This window comes from Coenobita brevimanus, chromosome 46 (assembly GCF_032717465.1).
Source record: "Coenobita brevimanus isolate Jiangsu-jjx chromosome 46, ASM3271746v2, whole genome shotgun sequence".
Classification (NCBI taxonomy): domain Eukaryota; kingdom Metazoa; phylum Arthropoda; class Malacostraca; order Decapoda; family Coenobitidae; genus Coenobita; species Coenobita brevimanus.
Window position 1 is genome coordinate 9,515,354 of NC_136999.1, and position 22,500 is coordinate 9,537,853.

General features: G+C 40.7%; 1 protein-coding gene across 1 annotated transcript in view; it reads right to left on the bottom strand.

Moving 5' to 3' along the window:
* The window catches only part of LOC145398806 (protein turtle homolog B-like), a 248,585-nt gene that overhangs the window by 48,224 nt on the left and 177,861 nt on the right, over nt 1–22,500 (bottom strand). Inside the window, exon 7 of the mRNA XM_080271615.1 lies at nt 4,205–4,330. Coding sequence (XP_080127741.1) covers nt 4,205–4,330 — 126 coding nt within the window. The remainder of the gene's footprint in view (nt 1–4,204; nt 4,331–22,500) is intronic.

Sequence of the window (22,500 nt, forward strand, 5' to 3'; positions counted from 1 at the left end):
CTGGGCGGTGGAGCTACCCGGTTGTACACACTTCCCTGAGCGCCCTCCCTATTGCCCGAAAGGAGAAGGATGGACGGGAGGGGAGGGGCACCTTTAGCATGAAGTTCCCCAGGTTCACATTCCGATGAACACTGGACTACAGCTACTACCAAACAATACATACAATCGGAAGGTCTTTCTTGCTAGGACAAATGAGGGCTATATTAAACACCGTAGCCCGAATAGTCTACCTTATCTAAATTAAATCGACTAAAGACACCAAGAGTAGCAGTGGTAGTCCTAGCCTTGGTTCGTTAATTGTAGGCCCAGTGGACGGCAGGCTGGAGCTGTCCCTATCCTGTATACCACCATCCTCTTCTGGGGGGATAAGGTGGGGAATAGGGGACGTTTGTATAATCGGGCAGCTCCACCACCCAGTAATAACGGGGCCACCATGGGAAGGCGTCCAACACCAAGGAGGGCAAGAATACAATTACTATGACGTCATCTTCCTGACAGGGTTAAGATTCCCTCCATAATAAGACCTCCCTTTCATCATCTTTTACAAGCATGAAATATATGCTTATGAAGAAACAGGGAAGCCTTATATATATTAAGACACCATGCCTCCCTAGCCTCACATTCGCCTTCATAACTAGTGATAACATACGAGGAAATTAGGAGGAAGCCTGGAGTAAGCTATGAGAGGAGGTATAAGTGCAATTCATGATGAGACGACGAAACTACAATACTTCTTTCACTTTAACTTCACATTTTAATCATTTGCAGCTTACTTCACACAGATGAGTGGCAGAGAAAGGCATTATTTTTTCTGCAAAAGGAAAAAGGATTGAATTTAAAAAAACAATCCATACACCAAATTACAGGTGTTTTCCTTTCATTAAAAAAAAAAAAAAATCTAACAGTTGGACTTGAACTGCTGTGGGTTGATGTTTGAGGGGAAAATACCTAATTCCATACCACTTCTTCGTGACTAACATAATAATCCAATTTAAATTTATTGGTACAACTCAGCATTCAAGATTACGAGATGACAATGTAAATTTGAGTAAAAAGGAGAATAGTATGTTATTTGGTGTAAGTTTTCAGGGAATTTATGATGTAAGTAGTAAGTTGTGAAAATGTAAATTCTCAAAAGATACCATGAAATTCTGAGCAAGATTCCAGTAATTTACAAGAGGAAATTAAAAAAAAAAAGATGAGACGAGGATGCATCGTGTGAAGCTGTTAATTCCTAGCACTGTGAAGCACGACCATCCTAGGGGTTATATTCTAAGTGACTTTGGCGATATCGTAACACCTCTTCCTTCGTGATTTATCCTGTACATTACACTTCAGTATCCCCTTACTGATACAAACTATGGCGATATTATACAGACATGACAGGGTAAGGTGTAATATGCTACCACACCTTATAATTATGTCACCTGGAAAACGACCCTCAGTACCTTAATTATGAAAACAAGCCAAGGTTCACACCTCTAGAATTATACATATCGGAGGCACAGAACTACACATATAAAGAGGCACAGACCTGCAGTAAAGAGAGGAAGGGCTATAAGATGACCACCACACGGCTGACTGATGGGGTATTTATGGTCAAAGTTCTGCACAGGCACTTGATCTGACACCTTTCCCCCCAAACCGCCTCCAGCACCCCTCCTGTCACCACCATCCGCCCTTCCCATCACCACCCCTTCCATCATTAACGCCAGCCACACCACCATCACACTCACTACTCCACCATCGTAACCACCCCCACCACCACCATGCTCACAATTTCCAGCATCATCATCAATATCCACCACCACTTCTCCCTTACCTCCCCCTGTCTCCATCACTCCCATCCGCACCACCACTACTCTCCCCCTCTATCTACACCATCACTCCCATCCACACCACCACCTCCATACCAATCCCTCCCACACCACGCTCTGTTTCCACCATCACCCCCATCCACACCACCACCAACTCCTACCCTGCGCTCCGCCACATCAAAGTCCAGCAAGTTTGGCAATGTTGGTGGTTAGGTCTCCACTCTCCGCTCTCTTATGGCCTCTCTCACTCCACCTGTAAAACTTCTGCATGTGTTATTACTCCTAAGGCTGCAGCATATGGCAAAACTCACTACACACGAAAAAAATATCTACCTGGTCGAAAAGGATAAATAAAACTGAGAAAAAATACCTTCCTGGTTGGAAATAAATAGAACTGACAAAAATATACCTACCTGGTCGAAATAAATAAATAAAACTGAGAAAAAAAAACCTACATGGTCAAAAAAAATAAAACTGACAATAAAATACCTACCACCTCGAAAAGAATTAATAAACCTGACAAAAAAATATCTACCCGGTCGAAGAGATTAAATACAATAAAACCGACAAAAAAAATCTACCTGGTCAAAAAGAATAAATAAAACTGACAAAAAAGTATATCTACCTGGTCAAAAAAAAAAAAAAAAACACTTCCACAACTTCCATAATTAAAATGAACGAAAAAAGTACTTTCCATATGCTTTATTCCTCCAAAGGCTGAACTGTATGATAAAAAAAACTCACAGAACGAGACTTCACTTATGGACTACAAAATTCAGAATAACTAAAAGAATATGGGCATGTGTTTACTTGAGAATAAAGAGATTGGAAAAGAAATGCATGAAAAGCCTCCACATGGGTTGGTGGTGCAAAGATTGAATCTTATGGATAAACTTCTCACTAAACAAGACAGCGGGCTCATTCATGGATAAAACACACACACACACACACACACACACACACACACACACACACACACACACAAATATACCTGGTCATGACAAGAACAAAACTTGGAAAATATTTTATTAATCCTGGAGACCTAATTACATGGATGAAAAATATTAGGCATCTATGCATCTGGTTGCAAGAGAGTGAAGAGAAAATTCAACCTGATCTGGGAAAAGAGGATTAAAAACAGCTCTAAAACTTCTAGATGTGGTATTACAATAAGGGGGGGTACCGTTTGGAAAATTTTCTCACTAAACAAGAACTCATAGGTCAGAAAATATGAAGTAAAAATATCGAAATATAGAAAAATTACTAAAAACATCTATACTTTTCACTCACTAAACAAGAAAATATTCACCAAAAAAACGTCGAGATGGAATGCAGCAAACGGACTAAAAACTATGTCTATATTGCACTTTACGGAAAAACTTCTCACTTCATGATCTCACGCATGGATCAGACCTACTAAGCATGTATTTGGTTATAAGATTAAATAAAGCATAGTAAAAAAAAAAAGTATGTATACCGTTTTTCTTTATGCGTTATGACTGCACAGGTTACAGTACATACAAAAACTTCCCATTGATCAAGAAGACATCCAAACAAGGATTCACACACACACACACACACACACACACACACACACACACACACACACACACACACACACACACACACGGATTAACCCTGCTGTGGCCTGGTAGGCAACGCAGACGGTTGGCCTGCAACATATAGATCTCTCTTTTCCGTCATTTCCAGTGAAATTTTGGCATGGCGTATAATGGTCTTTTTTGATGTCCTGATGGATGATGGCCTTTATTTGGTCGCCCAAAGCGTATATACAGTATATTCCGCTCTGGAAGTCTCGATGGCCTGTGACAGGCCGTGGCCTAGTAGGCAGTTGCCCATTTTGCCAATACCTGGCAATCCGGCCCTGCACAACCACACACACACACACACACACACACACACACACACGCAGCTCAATCAGAAATCAATTGTACCCAGCGTTTTTTTTTTTTTTTTAATTTTTTTTTTTTGCGTGTGCAGCCCATGATGAGGTAAAAACGTGATTGGCTCCCTATCTCGCTGCTGAGTGCGCTAAACGTGGCATGCAGGTTAACCGCATCCCTAATCCATTCGCTTTCATTTTGCGGAGATTTTCGTCCTTTTGCGGCCTATTTCCCGTAGCTTAGTGCCAGAATAATCGTCTGGAGGCATTAACCCTTCCATCTGATGACGTACTTGGTGTCTGCAGTCGATTTCATTCAGCGTAGGAGCAACATTTTGAACTACAAGGTTAGGAGACAGCATTCATTAACCCTCGCAAAGCAAAAAAGGCTCCCTTAAAATAAAATCGTCTGGAAGCAGCAAGAAAATCAATGAAACACGTCACCGCACTCAAAAGGTTACTGATAAATTAAACTGATGCTTACAGTGGACGGTGAGAATGGTGGTGTTGGTGATGGGTGCGCCCGGAGCGGCAGGGTTGGCAGCACGACAGGTCACACTGGCCCCATTGTGCTCTTTGCTCACGTTCACCACCAGCGTTGAACTCGTCACTCGACCGTACACTGTGTTCTGGAAAAGTGAAGAGGAAAAAATATAAAAAATTATGAAAGTAGAATATATACAAATTGATAAAAGTTGATAAAGAATCAATTGCCTGTTTATCGTATTGTGATCTATAAAGAAAGAAATATGTATAAATGTACATCAAAATAGTTCGCTAGCACATCACATTCTAAAGAGAATATATATATATATATATATATATATATATATATATATATATATATATATATATATATATATATATATATATATATATGGAGCATCTGTGGCAGTGGTAAAGTGTGCGTTCTCGTACACTGAAGAACGAGGGTTAGCGTCCCGCCAGGGTAATAAACTTTGGGAGCGTTCTTCTGGCCACGTACTGCATTGGCGGACATAAGGGGTACTGTGGTTGAACCAGTGTCACATACTGTAAAGTATGCTTGCACCCAGTCGGCTTGCGCGGGCCGATTACACTTGGTTCACAGACTACACACACATCCAAAGCCACTCCAACACTACAATACACTTACAAGCGCTTCTCACCCTACATACAATCTCTACCAGACAGCCTAAGCCACTTGGTTGAGATACATTGCCTGTATCGTCCCGACTTCGGTGGGGATAGGCCGGTCCTGCAGTGGACACTCAAACGGCTGATTATATATATATATATATATATATATATATATATATATATATGTGTGTGTGTGTGTGTGTGTGTGTGTGTGTGTGTGTCCGAGTCTGGGGATCTTTTTTTTTTTTAATGCCAGGAGGAAGGAACCAAAGGCCATAAGCCAGCAATAACTGTTCCCTCCAAGAGAAAAACAAAATACAAGAGCCAAATTCAAGATTCGATCATTTCGAGATGCATGGACACACTGCGTTTGAAAGACTGGAGATCATAGGAAGCAGGAAATATAGACAGAGGGAGACAGTTCCAGAGTTGACCTGTTGCATAAATGAAGGACTGGGAGGAACGGTTAACCCTTGCATTAGAGAGCTGGACAAAAAAGGGATAAGAGTTTGCTGATAGACGGGTGCTACGCGCTATATATATATATATATATATATATATATATATATATATATATATATATATATATATATATATATATATATATATATATATATATATATATATATATATATATATATATATATATATATATATATATATATATATATATATAATTAATTAATTCAAGCGTGCACGGTGTTCTACAAAAAGCAAAAATACATTTATAAAACAGCTCTAATGGAGAAATGTGAAAAATAAAAAATAAATGAATAAAAACGTGCCTGTATATTACATTCTATGAGTATAAATCACTTTCTTTTTTACGTGTCACTTTACACAAATAGAATGTTACTAAATGAAACGTGTAGATAAATAGCTCCACACACACACACACACACACACACACACACACACACACACACAAGGTAACCCCAATATACCACTCTACTACGCAACACAGGCACGCACATCATATTAACAAAGCATTTACCGTTTCACCCCAAGGACGTACCTAATACTCTCGCTACCTCCAGACGATTTTACTCAGGTTAAGAGACATTGCTCGTACCGGAGAGGTTAAATACGGCCTTCACTTATCCCTTCCCCTTCTGTAAAAAAGGTTTCTCCTAAGCTGAATAAAATCGTTAGATGGTAAGAAGAAAAAATAAAATACGTTGGTAAATGTGAACACAAGTGATGCATGGATTCAAACGTTTTCTTAAAACCAACGTTCTTAATCATAGCAATTTTAGTGCGACTATAGATATATCGCATTTAAGTAATAATGAATTTTCGACAAAAGAAACAAAGAAAACTCGCAAAATATACCTACATTGCGATATTTTGAAAAGCCGCCTGAACAACACCTGCACCAGAGTGTCTACAGCCGGTCCCACCGACTGAATGCGCCAGTGCACCAAACATACAAATGTACATAATTTAATTACCATTTCAACATACTCAAATGTAAACAATTTAATTACCATTTCGGTGGATACCTATTTAAGAAACGTCATCTAACTGGAGGGAGGGAGGCTTGGCCCCCCAGACCCCCCTAATTAGCAGTGGATGCCTAACTGGGAGGCTTGGCCCCCAGACCCCCCAAAGATTATAACCTACCTGACAGCGTGCAAACTAAAGTGTGCATTGCATAAAACTTGAGCCAAAACAGTACCGTGCGTTAAGAGCGTCTGTTAATCATGGCATAGTCGTCACAGGATCATGCGATGGCGATGGTAGGTGCAATCATAAAGCAAATCTTTATATACATCACACAGGAGGCATCCATTGAAATATGATACATATTGGTAAAACAGCGCTCGGCGATTAAATTAAATCTCTTCATATTCCGTAAAATATACGCGCAGTATTACGTACAATAATGGAACCTCCTATTTATGAACATTTTTATAAACCAACATTTCAAAAAAGCCCAGTATATACGCTAATCTATAAAAAATAACAAAGGATCCTGTCAACACTTCATACCAAAAGGAAATTTGGAAATACCGCATCAATGGTGTTGACATAATAATACATTTTTGGATAGAAAGGGTCAACTCTTTAATCGCCTTCCGTCCTGTTTAGTTTATTGTTACTACTGCCAGACGATTTTAATATGCTTCTCTAGAGTCCTCTATTAATATACAGTTAATGAAGGTTAAAACATTACGCTGCCGATCGAAAATTCTCTAAAACTGAATGAAATGTCAAGAGGTCGTAAAAATAATAATAATAATTCTTGGGTTATCGTCGTCTAGGTGAAAGATGAGAGAGTTAAGAATATATTTAACCTTAAAATGTGGCCTGTCCTTTTTTTCTAAAATCGAAATAAGATTGTGTAAACTCCTTGCACGCTAAAAATGATCTTCCTAAACACACACACACACACACACACACACACACACACACACACACACACACACACACACACATACATATACACACACACGATATAAAAATAAACTCAGTGTTGGTGTGTGACATTAACAGGACAATTACTTGGCCTAAAAATAGTTCCATGTCGCTTAGAAATACTCGCGAACATCAAAGTTCTTGGTAAATTGAAAATCTGCCAAAAGTAGCAACACAAAATGAATATATCACTTTAAACAATGGCTCCATGCTAATACACTATATTTAGAAACATCAGAGTCCTAAATTAACTGAATATCGACTAAATATACAGTAGGAACATAAAAGAGAATAAAAATACAGACAGAGACGTTGTATGAAAGTGAGTTAGGAATAGAGGTAATTTGTGTGAGTGATTTTGTTACTTGATGGACATTTCTATATATCAAACTATCATGCTTGTACATCTACTTCACAATGTAACAACAACAATAACAAGTACAGTAGTGGTGGTGGTGGAGGTGATGGTGATAGTAGTAGTAGTAGTAGTAGTAGTAGTAGTAGTAGCAGCAGCAGTAGTAGCAGTAGTAGTAGTAGTAGTAGTAGTAGTAGTAGCAGTAGTAGTAGTAGCAGCAGCAGCAGCAGTAGTAACAATAATAATAATAATAATAATGAATAATAATAATAATAACAATAACAATAAGAATAATACTGATAATAATGATAGCATCAACAACAATAATAAAGATAATTATAAAAGACTACCCACGATTAAAGTTGGGGAGCTTCCATTTGGTAAACACACTCAACCCAAAACTGATGAGGGAAGGGGAGGGGAGGGAAAGGGGAGGGGAGGGGAGGGGAGAGGAGAGGAGAGGAGAGGAGACGAGACGAGACGAGACGAGACGAGAAGAGAGGAGACGAGAGGGAAGAGCGAGGTAGGATACAGGAGAAAAAAAAAAAATATTGGTATTGCTAGTATTACGACTTTGCTGGAGCACTTCGAAAATTGTCAATATTTGGAATGATCAATCGAAATTAATCATATTTTTGGCCACGGAGAAGGTAAACTTACAAATAATGAATAAAAAATAATATAACCTTGCTGAATTATGATATACAGAACACTAATTGGAAACCTTTCACTATGAAAAAAAAAAAAAAGGAACGAAACTTTTTTTCATTATTGTACATTTACCTCTTCATGGTCGTGTTTTCTTTATTCCAGCAAACAACAGACGATTTCACTCAGCTAAGTGTGGCCTGAGAGTGTTAATACTGTCACTATTAGCCTTCTCATGGTCAGGACAACTCTAGTATGCTATATCCAACTAAAACCAGACGATTTTATTGAGCAGAGTGAGTCATAGGAGCCGGGAGCGGAGACAGGACGGCTGAATACAAAATTGAATTAGGAGAGCAAATATCACGGCTGCGAATTCAGTGGGAAATTTTTCCGAAAAGGCAATTATGCAAAATGGGATGGCATTCTCGCATCAGAATACGATTTTTTTACGCATATCAGTATTATAAAAACAAGGTAATGACATTATATATATATATTAAAAAAAAGAAAAAAAGGATTACTTCGCCCGTATGTTTCAGCCACGGTATGTACTCTGTTCATAAATGGAATACAACAAAGCTCTCTCCCTCTCTCTCTCTCAACCTGTCTACACGTATGTATCTATCTTTCTGACTGATTCACATTTCTCTCTCTCTCTCCAGCCGTGTAGTGCCGGAAAACAGAAAACAAACCCTCATTCACTCACACTCAGTCTCTAAGCTGTCGTATGTAAAGGTCAAAATAAATAAATAAATAAACCAATCACGGGCAAGTTTCACTAATGCACGGTTTACCCCAGCCGCACCTCTTTCCTTTCACCTAAATATTAACCACAATTCGGATCCATTTAACACTGCGCCTGGAGGTCTCCTGGTCAGAACGCCCCGGTCTGAATTACGGCCGTGCATAGATTCGATTCCCCAATGGCTGACTTGTGGTTTTTCGGCCATGCCAGCAAGGGAAGTAGCCTGGTCATCTTCCCTTAAATATACAGGAATACGGTAGACTAACCTCGACCCGCTACGTCTCTGGAACTGGCTGTTAACATTTTCTTTACGACGATCCCTAGCCACTCGTAACTCAGTTGATGGCAGTGTGGTGATTTTCATTTGGGGGAGAGGGGTGTAAAATTTAGGAACCAAGGAGATTCAGTCCTGCTTCATAACTAAAGCTCTTCCAGTTTCATTTCTCATCCAGGCTGACCCAGTGACCCAGTTCCATCAGATAAAGCACAGTGACTAAGGTAATGACAGAGACTCATCCTTACCTCACAACACATTCATCGGATTTCATGCAAACACGACTTTTTAATATCGTGGTTGTGCGCGTTTACCTTTCCCGTCAGATGAAAACAAATCGATGAGAGAGAGAGAGAGAGAGAGAGAGAGAGAGAGAGAGAGAGAGAGAGAGAGAGACGAGCTTCCTAACAGTAATGCATTTCGCTGGATAATTGGCGTTAAGAACAGTGCAGCATCAACCAAACTTGCTTCTCGACGGCCGTAAAAACTCCGGCGTAATCAAATCTTGTTAACAGCGGAGAAACTTCAAGATAATTTATACAACACAGTGGCGATGATGCACTTGCAGCACTTATCCCCAGACTGGGTCATTAGCGGCAAGACTACATTGATAATAGTCTCCGCGTAGCGTTGGTATCATTACGCTGCTCTACCACCACAACCACAACCACCACTACCACCATCACCACCACAACCACTACCACCACTGCCACCATCTTTTACCACCACCACCACTACAACCACCACCACTACCACAGGATCGTTACCACCTCTTCATTGCGAGAAATCCGTACCATGAAGTCCAGCAGCCCCACCTACTTGCCACGACTTCGACACTAATCCCCACCGTCCATACTGAATACAAGCAAGGATTGTCTCATTCAGAACTGGTGTGATGTTATTAGCAAGGGTATTCTTATGTCAGTGAATCTTTGACGAAACCCAAATAATGAAATTGTTACCTGGTTCACACTGGGATAGAACTCTCAACCTTTCGGACAGCAGAACACTTCGCTAACCACTCGCCACCACCTTCCCCGTAAATGCCGGCTTCGTAGCCCCGTAAATGCCCGCCTCGTTGGTATCGCTTTCCGTTGACTTCGATGGCGGGACGTGAAATGCCGGAGCTGTTTTGTTGCTCAATTGTCTGTTTCCTTCTCCTTAACTGCCCCTCAATACGTCTAAAATGGGTAGGGGGAGAAGGCGGAGCATTAGGGGGGAGAAGGCGGAGCATTAGGGGGGAGGGGGGCGGAGATTAGGGGGAGGGGGCGAGGATTAGGGGGGAGGGGGCGAGGATTAGGGGGAGGGGATAGTAGTGGTGGACAGCATGAAAAGATTAATAATACTTTTCATATCAACTCTTCCGTGACTGCAGGCTTCAGTTGCCCTTGTTTTGCTCTCCACTACCCTCCTGTCGGGGGATAGGGAAGTAACTGAGGGACATACAACCAGTCAGTTGAGCCGCGTTGGTATATCGGTGCCACCACGTGACGGCGTCCCTCTCCCAGTAATCGAGTGCTAATAACCGCCTTTACTCCCAGGTCAACATAATAACTCAGAACACTTAATGGATTTACGTCAGTGTAGCCAATTAACCCACACTAGTCCAATATAAGCGATTTACAGGAGGCACACGAAAGGTTCTGGGTTATTTGGTAATCATTAGGTGGTGACAGACTTACGGCTTACAAGAATCATGGTACAATCACTCAAACTCTCTCACGGCCGGGGGAACTCTAGTACTTGATTCCAACTAAAGCCAGACGATTTTATTCACCTGAGAGCGAGCCACAGGAGCCTTCGAGTGACGCAACAGGTGACATTTAGGCTAAGCTCTCATAATCTCGATTCCTTTTATTTTCATTTATTTATTTTTTGTCTGACAAGATTCCCTAACAGACGATTTTCCTCCAGTAAAAGAGTTATAGGAGACTGAGTTAAATTCCGTTCTTCTAGATAACACCAGACGATTTCCTTCAGGTAAAAGTGGGTCAAAGAAGCCTGAGAGCATTATCTTGCACTAACCCCAAGAGAATATTACAAGTCCACTGTGTGTTACGGATTTAGTAATAATTTAATGGTGATAAAAACTTGGGTGAATAGAAGCACAAGTCTTCTTTACTTCTCAGGCTTCTATGACTCACTCTTAGCTGAATAAAATCGTCTGGAGTAGATGAAAATGCTAGAGTTGTCGCGACCATGTGATAGTCAAGGAGGTAACATACTGACACAAATTCTCCCAAGACTATCGGGGAGGGGGGGGGGATAGTTTGGCTTTAGCAGGCATGAGAATAACCGAGTTGTTCCAAGGAGGAGAGGGTTAACTTGCACTAATCCCATAAGAAAATCGTGTAATTGCCAGTCCCCTAAACGATCCGGGTTATTTAGTAATTTAGTAAGGACGTTGTTAAAAGCTTAGACGAACCGTAGTGTAGTTGCTGCTTAACCTTTCCACTACGAGGACGACATTTTCAAAGCTTGTTTTTGCCGCTGTACTTCTTTTGCTTAAACTTGGCACTGATTTTTGTTCAATTTCGTCTCTCTCTCTCTCTCTCTTCGTTCTGGCCATGGCACTTCGTCGTGACTGGCACCGTATTCTACTGATAATATATATTTGTTATAACTCGTTAATCAGGATGGATACGTGGCAAATTTAGGCCAAGTTAGAGTTAAAAAAAAAGAAAGAAAAAAAAAAAGTAAATTTTCGACCCTCTGCAGCTTTTGTTCCACGTAGCTTACTGGCAGATTAAGGAAATGCTACTGCTCTACATCCTTGTCATGGCACTTCTTCGTGACTAGCATCATATTCTACTGCCAATGTATTCACAGTCCTTCATCGTGACCGCCACAATATTCTACTCTTAAGGTAATGTTATAACTCACTAATCAAGATGGAAAGATGGACATTTTAGGCCATGTTAAAGTAAAAGGAGTATACCAGAAGCTACTATTTGGCTTAGCGGGATTATTTTTGCACTGACAGGTGTATATACAGCCTTCATTAACCCCTTCACTGCTCGAGACCTTTCCAAGCTGAATATAATCGTCTGAAATTACATGGAATAAAATAAAAATACAGCCAATATAATGGAGTGGCTGAAGATAAAATTAAGTAATATAATAGTGTGGCTTAAAATAAAGTCAATATAATGGTGTGGCTTCAAATAAAGTCAATATAATGGTGTGGCTTTACTTTCAACACAAAAAGTCCTTCCCATCCTGATCACTATCGAGCATTAGTAATAAGTATAATACATAATCAAGTCATTATTCTCAAAGGGCTAATGGATATCGCCCCTAAACCTTAAGAGGTCAAACCAATTAGAGTAGAATTGCTCTTTTAATTCATCCGCACGAGAGACCTTTAAGCTGACTATAATCGTCAGGGTAATAATATCTATACATCTATCCATTTATCGATCTATCTATCTATACATCAAAGGTATATCTATATCTATTGTATATACAGTATCCATACATCAAAATTATATCTATATCTATCTATACATCTATATTTATCTCTATATCTGTCTACCTATTTATCTATCTATTGATCTATAATTACCAATACATCCGCACCTATATCTATCTATTATCTGTCTATCTATTTATCTACCTATCTATACAAGAGGTCAACGCGCTGTAAGGTCAACTGAGGTGGACCCACGGCTTCAGAAAATCATCTTCCGTATTATAATTTTCATCGTAGATTTTTTTTTTTAAATGCAAGGAAGAAGGAACCAAAGGCCAAAGACTCCCTCTGACCCAAGTCTTTTCAAAGCTGACTAGAAAAAGAATGTTAGAAATGAAAGCCCGCCTCTAAGTCTTTTTCAAGGCTGATAGTGTGAAATCAAAGCACAAAGAGTCAATAAAGTGATACAGAGAGAGATATGAAGGTGATAAGCGGTCGTGATATGAAGGCAATTGGGTCAAGAGCCGTGTTTACGTGTGGGGAAGATAAGTGGCATTTACGGCGCTCTTATTACAACGGGTTAGTGCCTGGCGGGGTTAAGATGGCAATTATTCGTGTGTGTGTGTGTGTGTGTGTGTGTGTGTGTGTGTGTGTCTGTGTGTGTGTGAGAGAGAGAGAGAGAGAGAGAGAGAGAGAGAGAGAGAGAGAGAGAGAGAGAGAGAGAGCCACGACTAATACCACATTATAGGTCATCTTGTGGGTTTCTCATAACATTCTTTACAGGCTGTCAACGCCAGGAAGAAGACGTAATGAGGGACCACAAGGACAGCAACGACGTTCTTTCTATGTAACAGCAAGAAACACTGCCTAAAAACGCCAGGGAACGGGTAATAAGGAACACTGGGGGAAGGATGCACTTTTCGTCATTGCGAGAAATAATTACATCCTATAAAAACCGCGGAACAGCTAATATCAAGGAGCACTGAGGCAACGAGGCACTTGATATGTAATAGCCAGAAATGCTCCTCCATAAACGCCAAGGAACATTTAGCAGCAAGGAGCACGAGTATAACACTACATAACACACCATATACGTAACAGCGTAACAGGGAACACTACGAACTTTAAGCACCGATGAATATACATTAACAAGGAGCACCAGATAAACTATACACTCGCAGTATTATATAACTGCAAGCAACATTAAAAAAAAAGGAATGAGGCAAATTATAACACAGTAACAAGGAACATTTACACGCTATACATACGCGTGGCTCAATCGGTAGAGAGGTGGTCTGACGTTCTAACGGACCCAGGTTCAAATCCCCGCTGGAGCAGGGAACAGTTTAAGGATTTGAATTTCATTAAATCAGGCTTTACTGATCTTCCAGAAGACCCGCCGACATGTCGTAAAAATACCCCGGCTAATACCAATACACCAGTCCTGTATGAGACAGCCCTAGCATGTATTCAATATGGACGGTGGGTGTTAGCGCCGAAGTGGTGACATGTAGAGGTGTATGGTATGTAGGAGGACTGCTGGGCCATGATAGCAGGCTGTGAAGCCTATGCCCAGAGTCGGACAGGGTGTTAGCGCCGAAGTGGTGACATGTAGAGGTGTATGGTATGTAGGAGGACTGCTGGGCCTTGATAGCAGGCTGTGAAGCCTATGCCCAGAGTCGGACAAAAAAAAAAAAAAAAAAAAAAAAAAAAAAAAAAAAAAAAAAAAGCGGGAAAAGAAAAGAATACAGGTGCTATTTTTTGGTAACCACGCAACACCTGGCAACGTGGATTAGCAAGGTCTTCTCTGATAACAATTTTCATATAAGCAACACAAACGACATATATCAACTAAAAAACGAGTAATGGGAAGTAGGAGGAGAAAAACATACTTAATATTTAAAAACTTCACACCCACGACGTAATTTCAGGTTGGTTTTTGTGACTGACAGGCTCTATTGGTCAACTACTTTGAACATTTCCAGGAGGCGAATGGGTTGCTGAAGGTTATATCTCTCCAGTTCGTAAAATCTCCCCTAAGCTGAATAAAAGCGTCTGAAGCCAGCAAGATTGGAGGGGGCAAGAGCAAAGCGAGGAATATCACAGCGTATTTGTGGTAGGTGGTGGCGACCATCATCCACTCACTTGATGTAGTGCTGCCTACTTCCTTAGCTTTTATCATTCTTTTTCTGTGCCTGCCCTCCTCTCTTCCTATTTCTCCTATCTTTCCTGTCACTTCTTATTCCTTTTCTTTCCTTTACAGGTGGCTTTACATTGAGTGACAAGCCAAATGGTTTCCTGTAAGCCAAGAAACTATTTACAACGCTGGGTGGTAACCATATAACCAAACCATACGTGCTCCCTACGTGTCAACAAGTGGGTTGGTGGAGGGTTGGTGCCCCTCCCTGTAAAACAACTAACTCAGTGTCAAATGGCCACCCTTTACGGGATTATGGTGTCTGGCAATAGATAGATAGATAGACAGATCATCACCACGGAGCGTGATAATACACTGAGTACTGAGAAAAGCGATAAATATTTACAGCCCAAAACAGCAGAGAACTTGTCATACTGAGAGAACAACACACCTTACATGTACCTGCAAAAAACACAACTTAACACGAAAGCAGACTGTGACGAGAAATGCATACTTAAACAGATCTCATTATACCGTTTTTACCTACTTGGTCCAGATTTTCGTCCCTTTACAACTTATTTCACATACCTCACTGGCAGAAAAGCAGTGCTATAGCCCTACATCCTTTCGTATGCGCTTCTTTGTGTCTAGCATCATATTCTAGTGTTAATTCATTCTTCCAACTCAGCATTTGAAATGAAGTGATTGCAGTTCTAGACCAAGTATGAATAAAAACCAGAGATTGTAAAATACGGGAGGACTGAATAACGCTTTTTTTTTTCTTTTTTTTTAAGCAAGAGACAGTTAAAACCTATTAACATCGAGCGTCTTGCAAGGAAGAGAAGATGGGAATAACGCACCTTCATATGTAGTAGCGAGGTACACATTAACACGAGAAAAACATAATTAATACGTAACAGCACTGAACACTACCTATAAACACGCTTATACTAAAAAAGTTGAGAAAGTACTACATCCAACTCCCCTCCCATCCCAAGTCTTTCCAAGATGCGGAGTTCTGTAAACCAGAATATTATAAACGCACGCAAAAAGGAATAAGAAATTCGGCTTTTTATTCCCAGTTTACTGCTAAGGCCAATCTACTGTCAATCACGTCAGATATCATCATCATCATCAAAACCATCACCATCAATAATAATCATCATCATCATGTTTATCTGTTCATACCATCATCTAATCATCTACGCTTTTTTTCTTTTTTTTTTGAGGGGGGGACCTCTCTTCATGGCAGCGCTTCACATACACTAAATAATGACAACAAAAAAGATTAGTAAATAATTGTGGATTTATTCTTGAAAATATTCCTGGGCTGGTATAATCGCGGAATATGCTGGGGAACAAAGAACAATGACAGCAAAACCCGGTAGAAAAAAAAATAAACAAAGCACAAATTAAGTCCAAAAAAAAAGCGGTTAATTCCCGGTTTATTTCTGGAACGGGTCTGTTGTGAATCACGCTGGAAAACAAAGAACAATAACAGCAAGCGTAGCGGCCGGTAATTAGCCTACCCTGGGTTTAATTGCCCTAATTGACCTGAATTTCGCTGCTTGAAGTACACACACCACCGCCAGGAGGCCCAATTAACACGTAAATGATCATGAGGGGGATTTAACTTTATTCTTGCTAACCCCGACGATTATATTTAGCTTCAAGCCAGTCTAATAACTATTCCTTTTTTTTATTCATTTATTTATTTACTGCTGGACGATTATTTCACTTAAATTTAGGAAAATCTCTGGATGTTATGAGGTTAATGAAGGGCATATCAACCCCTTCCATTTCCAGACCTTTCTCCTCAGATCAATTAAGTCGCCCGGAGGTAAAAAATTGGAACCATAAAATAGGGATCGATACTTATTATTGCTTTAATTGACCTAACTGCAATTTCGCTGCCTGGGGTACGAACAAACACTGTACAATTAACACAAATTACCAGTTTTGTGTTGTTTATTTTATTCTTATTACCTCAAGATAATTATATTACTCTTAGGGTGACTCCTCGATGCAAATGTGCCAATTAGAGTTTGATCCTAATATCTTATCTACCTGACGACTTCCCTAAGGTGAGAGAAATCGCCAGGAAGCTAGTAGTTAGTAGTAGTAGTAGTAGTAGTAGCAGCAGCAGTGGTAGTGGTGGTGGTGGTTGCAACCCCAGCCTCGTATCAATGCGAACTCGGTGGACTGCAGGGTAGAAATTGCCCTTTTTTTAATCCACCGTTCTCCTTTCGTGGGATTCGCGGATATATATATATATCTGGTTAGCTCTACCGCCTAGAGTTATCGGTGACACAACGAGATACCAGGAACAAAAATGACGACCTCCGCCAGTCACCGAACTAAGCCCCCAAAGTTCAGTGACGTGTGTGTTTGTGTGTGTGTGTGTGTGTGTGTGTGTGTGTGTGTGTGTGTGTGTGTGTGTGTGTGTGTGTGTTTATATTGCCTACTGAGAATCAGGTTTTGTACAGTATATGAAAAACCTCTATACTTTTATATTCTAATTTGACCTAAAAGTGTCATCTCTTCATCTTCAGAGTTGATTAATCAGGAAGACATGCTATGGAAAAACTGTAGAGGCGTTACGTTTTCTTTTCCTGCCTTTGACCTAAGTGAAACAAACTACAAAAAGGCGAAATCTGGACCAAGTTAAAGTGAAAAGAGTGTAGCGCTGGATGGATTAATGATGTCTAAGTTATACATAGTCGGCTGGTGAGAGCACAGAATTAATCACATACACACACACACACACACACACACACACACACACTCTCTCTCTCTCTCTCTCTTTCTCTTCTGGCAGTTATGGCAATTAAGTCCAAAATTACCCACGCTCGTTACCTTTTCCCTCTCCACCTCATTACTCCCTCACGCTATTGTTCTCACTCTCAAGCCACTTTCAATCTCGCTAACTCATATCCTGCCATCTCTTCAACCCCAGGACGTATTACTTCCTTATTCTAAATACGGTGGCACCAATACGGCCTGGCGGTGGAGCTGCTTGGGTATATAAACGTCCCTCAACTCCACCCCATCCCCCAAAAGAAGGATGGTGGGATGCAGGAGAAGGGCCATTTTTCAGTCTGCAGTCCAATGAGTTCATATACAAATTATACCTGGTGCTACAACAACAACAACTACACTACTACCACTACTACTCCAGCTACATCCAAAAGATTTTATTTCGCATGAGAAACGTTTTGATTTGATGAGGGTAATGACAACCTTTATTAACCCCTTCAGTACGAGACTAAAGCTGAATAAAACCATTTGGAGAGAGAGAGAGAGAGAGAGAGAGAGAGAGAAAATATGCCACTGAGTACTCCAGGTCGTTTCTAATCTGCATATAATCATCTCTAAATAGCAAGAGGAAAATAAAAAAGCTATAGTCTCTGCGAGTGAAGATAATAAGGGTCTAATTAGCTCCACTCATTACCACCTCCTCCTCCACCTCATTACTCCTCCACGTTAATGGTCTCACTCCACCCTCGACAGGACTCAAATTCGTATTCTAGGTGGCGTGGGGGGAGCTTCGTAACATCTCATCCTCTGCGATTCATTTTGCATATTACGATCTGATAGTCTCTTTTATGCTATGTCGTCTTAAAGTCAACATATTTTGCATCAGTAATATACAAGAGGATACAGAGGTGCTATGTTCAGAATAAATCACAAAAGGAAGAGGTGTTACGGTACCTTCCAGACTCTTATATAAGAAAGTTCTCCCAATTACGATATACAGGTATCCATTTCACTAACTCATACATAAAGCTCCCACCGGCCGGGCTCCTTCGTACGTGCCTGGGGGTGAAGAGAGGAGAGGGGAAAGGGGAGAACGAGGGGAAGGGAAGAGTGGGTGTGGGGGGAGGGGTAAGGAGGAGGAGTGGTGTGTGTGTGTGTGTGTGCGTGTGTGTGTGTGTGTGTGTGTGTGTGTGTGTGTGTGTGTGTGTGTGTGTGTGTGTGTGTGAGGGGAATGGTGGGGGGAAGAAAAGAGGGGCGAGGGGAGGAAAGGGGGGAATGGGGGTGAGAGGGAAGGGAGGTAAACCAACACTTGACCAGCGCTCCATTAGAGGTGTTTATGTGATGGCTAGGGTAGGCTACGCTAGGCTTGCTCAGTCACGGACACACGCAAGCAAACAAACGCACACGCAAACACACAAAAGTACACACACACACACACACACACACACACACAAAGCCAGGCAGTCACCTCTCAGCCAAACGTTCATTTCACGCAAACACTCAAAGGTTTTAGCAGTATGTGCATTCACCCCCACACAATCACTCTTACGCACTCTCACGCACACAAGCACTTCATCGATGGTACACACACACACACACACACACACACTCACACACACACACACACACACACACACACACACTACTTCCATTATAACAAATCCCCATGTCCATATTCTCAGTTATTTATGGATACAAATATAAACGCGTAGACACACATACCTGTATACACCTACATATATTAATTTGCAGTCATAAAAACGCACAATTTAAAATAAAGCCGTCCTACCTATATAATTACAAGTCATCATACATATCTATATCAACCTACCTATCTACTTATCTATCTATCTATCTAATTATAAAACACGTTATGAACACGATTACAAATGTATGAATATAAAACTTTAAAAAGCATACACACATCTACACATACATGCATGAACAGGAAGCCAGTTATCGTTCAGCATATACACCTATTAAGTTCTACCTACCCAGTTATTTTGTACTTTCACGCAGATTAATGTACGGGTACTCACACGCGATTACTTACACCAACCCACATCCAACATCCACTTACACCCACCCTCATCCACCTACACTCATCCATACCCACAGACATCCACCAGCATCCACCAACACTTAAAGGTACCCACCGATACTACAAACACCCGCACATTTACGACACCACCCACACCCATTTACTCTGTTCATCGCCTATACCCAAAGACACCCGCCCAAACTTACTGGCGCCCACCTAAATTTATTCACACCCATAGGCACCCACCCCCACTCACCACCACTCACACTCACCTACAGTCACCCACACTTACATACACACACACATACTGTACACACATCAAACCTACAATACCCCTTAAAGTCAGACGTAAAATAATAACTTGGAGATAAGTCAGATCTGAGTCTAGACCGTCTATCTATCAATTTGCCAGACGCCTTAATCCCGTAAGGAGTGGCCAACACAAATTGCCTTCATGTCGCCCTATCCCCCGTCCTTTCACTGCCCTCCTCCCAGAGCACACACCCCTCTCGCATATACCTCTCAACTTTATCCCTCCATCTCATCCTCGGCCTCCCCCTCCCTCTCTCCCCTCCACATCATTCACATACGCTCTCCTCGTTAGTCTCTCTCCATCCTCCCCACATGGACAAACCATCGATGTATTTCTCCTATCGCTTTCTATCACATCCACATCACAACGCTCCTTCACATCCTCATTTGTCAGTCTGTTTCTCAATGTAACTCCACATGTTCCTCTCAAATAACTCATTTCCACTGCCCTCACTTTTGACTTGTGTCGTTCCAACAATGTCAAAGCTTCGCTTCCATACGTTAGAGTTGGTACCACAGTACTATCATGCAGCGATGTCTTTACTTCCAAGCTCACTTCTCTGTTTCTTATCACTGCTTTCAAAGAACCCGTAACTTTCTTCCTTGTTGTACCCATTGAAGCTCTTCATCCTCCAAACTTGCATCCTTACTCATCACGCTATCAAAGTACTAATATGCACTCTCATTTTCCACTTCTTCATCTAACCTCACTGTACATTCAGTGACTTCATTTCTCTCGAAGACCATCACTTTACTCTTCCCTACATTTACCTTTAGATTCCGTTTCTTACACACTCTCCCAAACTCATTCACCAAGCCTTGCAGTTTTATATATATATATATATATATATATATATATATATATATATATATATATATATATATATATATATAATATTTTACATGCACAACAGAGAGAGAGAGAGAGAGAGAGAGAGAGAGAGAGAGAAATAAGACATCCTACACACTCCCTCCTGTTAACATCACACAGACATAATAACACAACACAACACAAACACACTCACTCCCCCATCCACACTCCACATCTAACACACTCCGTCCAACCCACGACCACATAAACACACACCGACACATACGACACCACACCACACAGGCACATTATAAAGTACCTCTTGCAGGAGGAAGCTACATTGAGGTGCCCCCAGCGACACCAATATTCCCCAGAAGCAGCCAAGCACACGAGCATGCATTAACACACATGAGCAAGCAGACAGGAAGGGTGCACGCAAGGAGTGGGAAACCTGAGAATGGGTTCCGTGTGTGTGTGTGTGTGTGTGTGTGTGTGTGTGTGTGTAATCCACTAGGAAGGAAGACAATTACCGCCTCCGCCTCTTCCTCCTCATATTTTTACCCACAACTCTGCACAGTTCACAGTTGTTTGGCTGCCGAAAGACAGTAAAAAATGGCGATGTTTTCAGTGGTTCTTTACTCCTTCAAACTCTGCATATACATGACCCACGTTGAAGTAGAAACACGAAAAATTTCTGTCTAAAGGGTAAAAGCCTGTAAAAAGGCTGCCCTTTATAAGTTATAACGAATCCGAGACAAAATCAAGAACATTCATTTTCCAGACGCCTGGATAAATTATTATTATTATTATTATTTTGAGGTCATAGGCAAAGAAAAAGACAGAATGAGGAAAGCAGTTCCAAACATGGTGTATTGTGAACAATGAGTACAGAAAGTGTGCTTATTATTTTCGTTCTTCACATTTCAAAGTGAAAATTTTAAAATACTGTACTATAACTTCGTATTTACATGCAGGCCTTCTACTTCTGATAATAACAAAATTAAACTTTATATACAATGCTTTACGAATATATAATATATACATAATATATAATTATTAAATGTACCGTATAAACAGCAACAACAAGGAGTATAAGGTAATCAAACCGCCTGGAGGTAACAAGGACATAATAAAAAAAAAAAAAGTATTCATACATTCGCATATGGGATCAGCGCATACAGTTTCTAAACCCTTCAGCATAAAAAGTCTCTTCAAACGTAAGTATGATCTATGGGGTGCCTGGAAAAAATAAAAATTACATAAATCTCAAGAGGTTCAATAATCTTTGTAGATACACTGATACTGTTTGGTTATTCAGAAGGTATGAGCTTTGTAACAAGGGTGGTAATCGGAGAGGGAGCGCTGAAAGAAGACAAGAGGGAAAAGAAAGAGTGTAGACAGAAGGGGGGATGAAAGAGAAAAGACCAAGAGATGTAAAAACATGAAAGAAACAGGTGTAATGAGGAAAGATGAAGAAGGGGAGAGGAGAGAACTTAAATGGAAATTGATACAAACATCCTCAAACAAAGAATATACCAACTGAAGAAAAGTGCTTGTCGTTATCATGCGCAGTAAAAATATGACCTTCTTGTGCTGGTTGGTTCTTTCATGTCTGGTTAACCACTTTAGGGAAAAAAACATATGTCCTCATACAAACAGAGCCAATTTACATAAACCAGAGGACAACTTTACTTGGGTGAGCAAATCTTGAGGCTTTGCCTCACAGACTGCTAACTTTATCTCTTAGT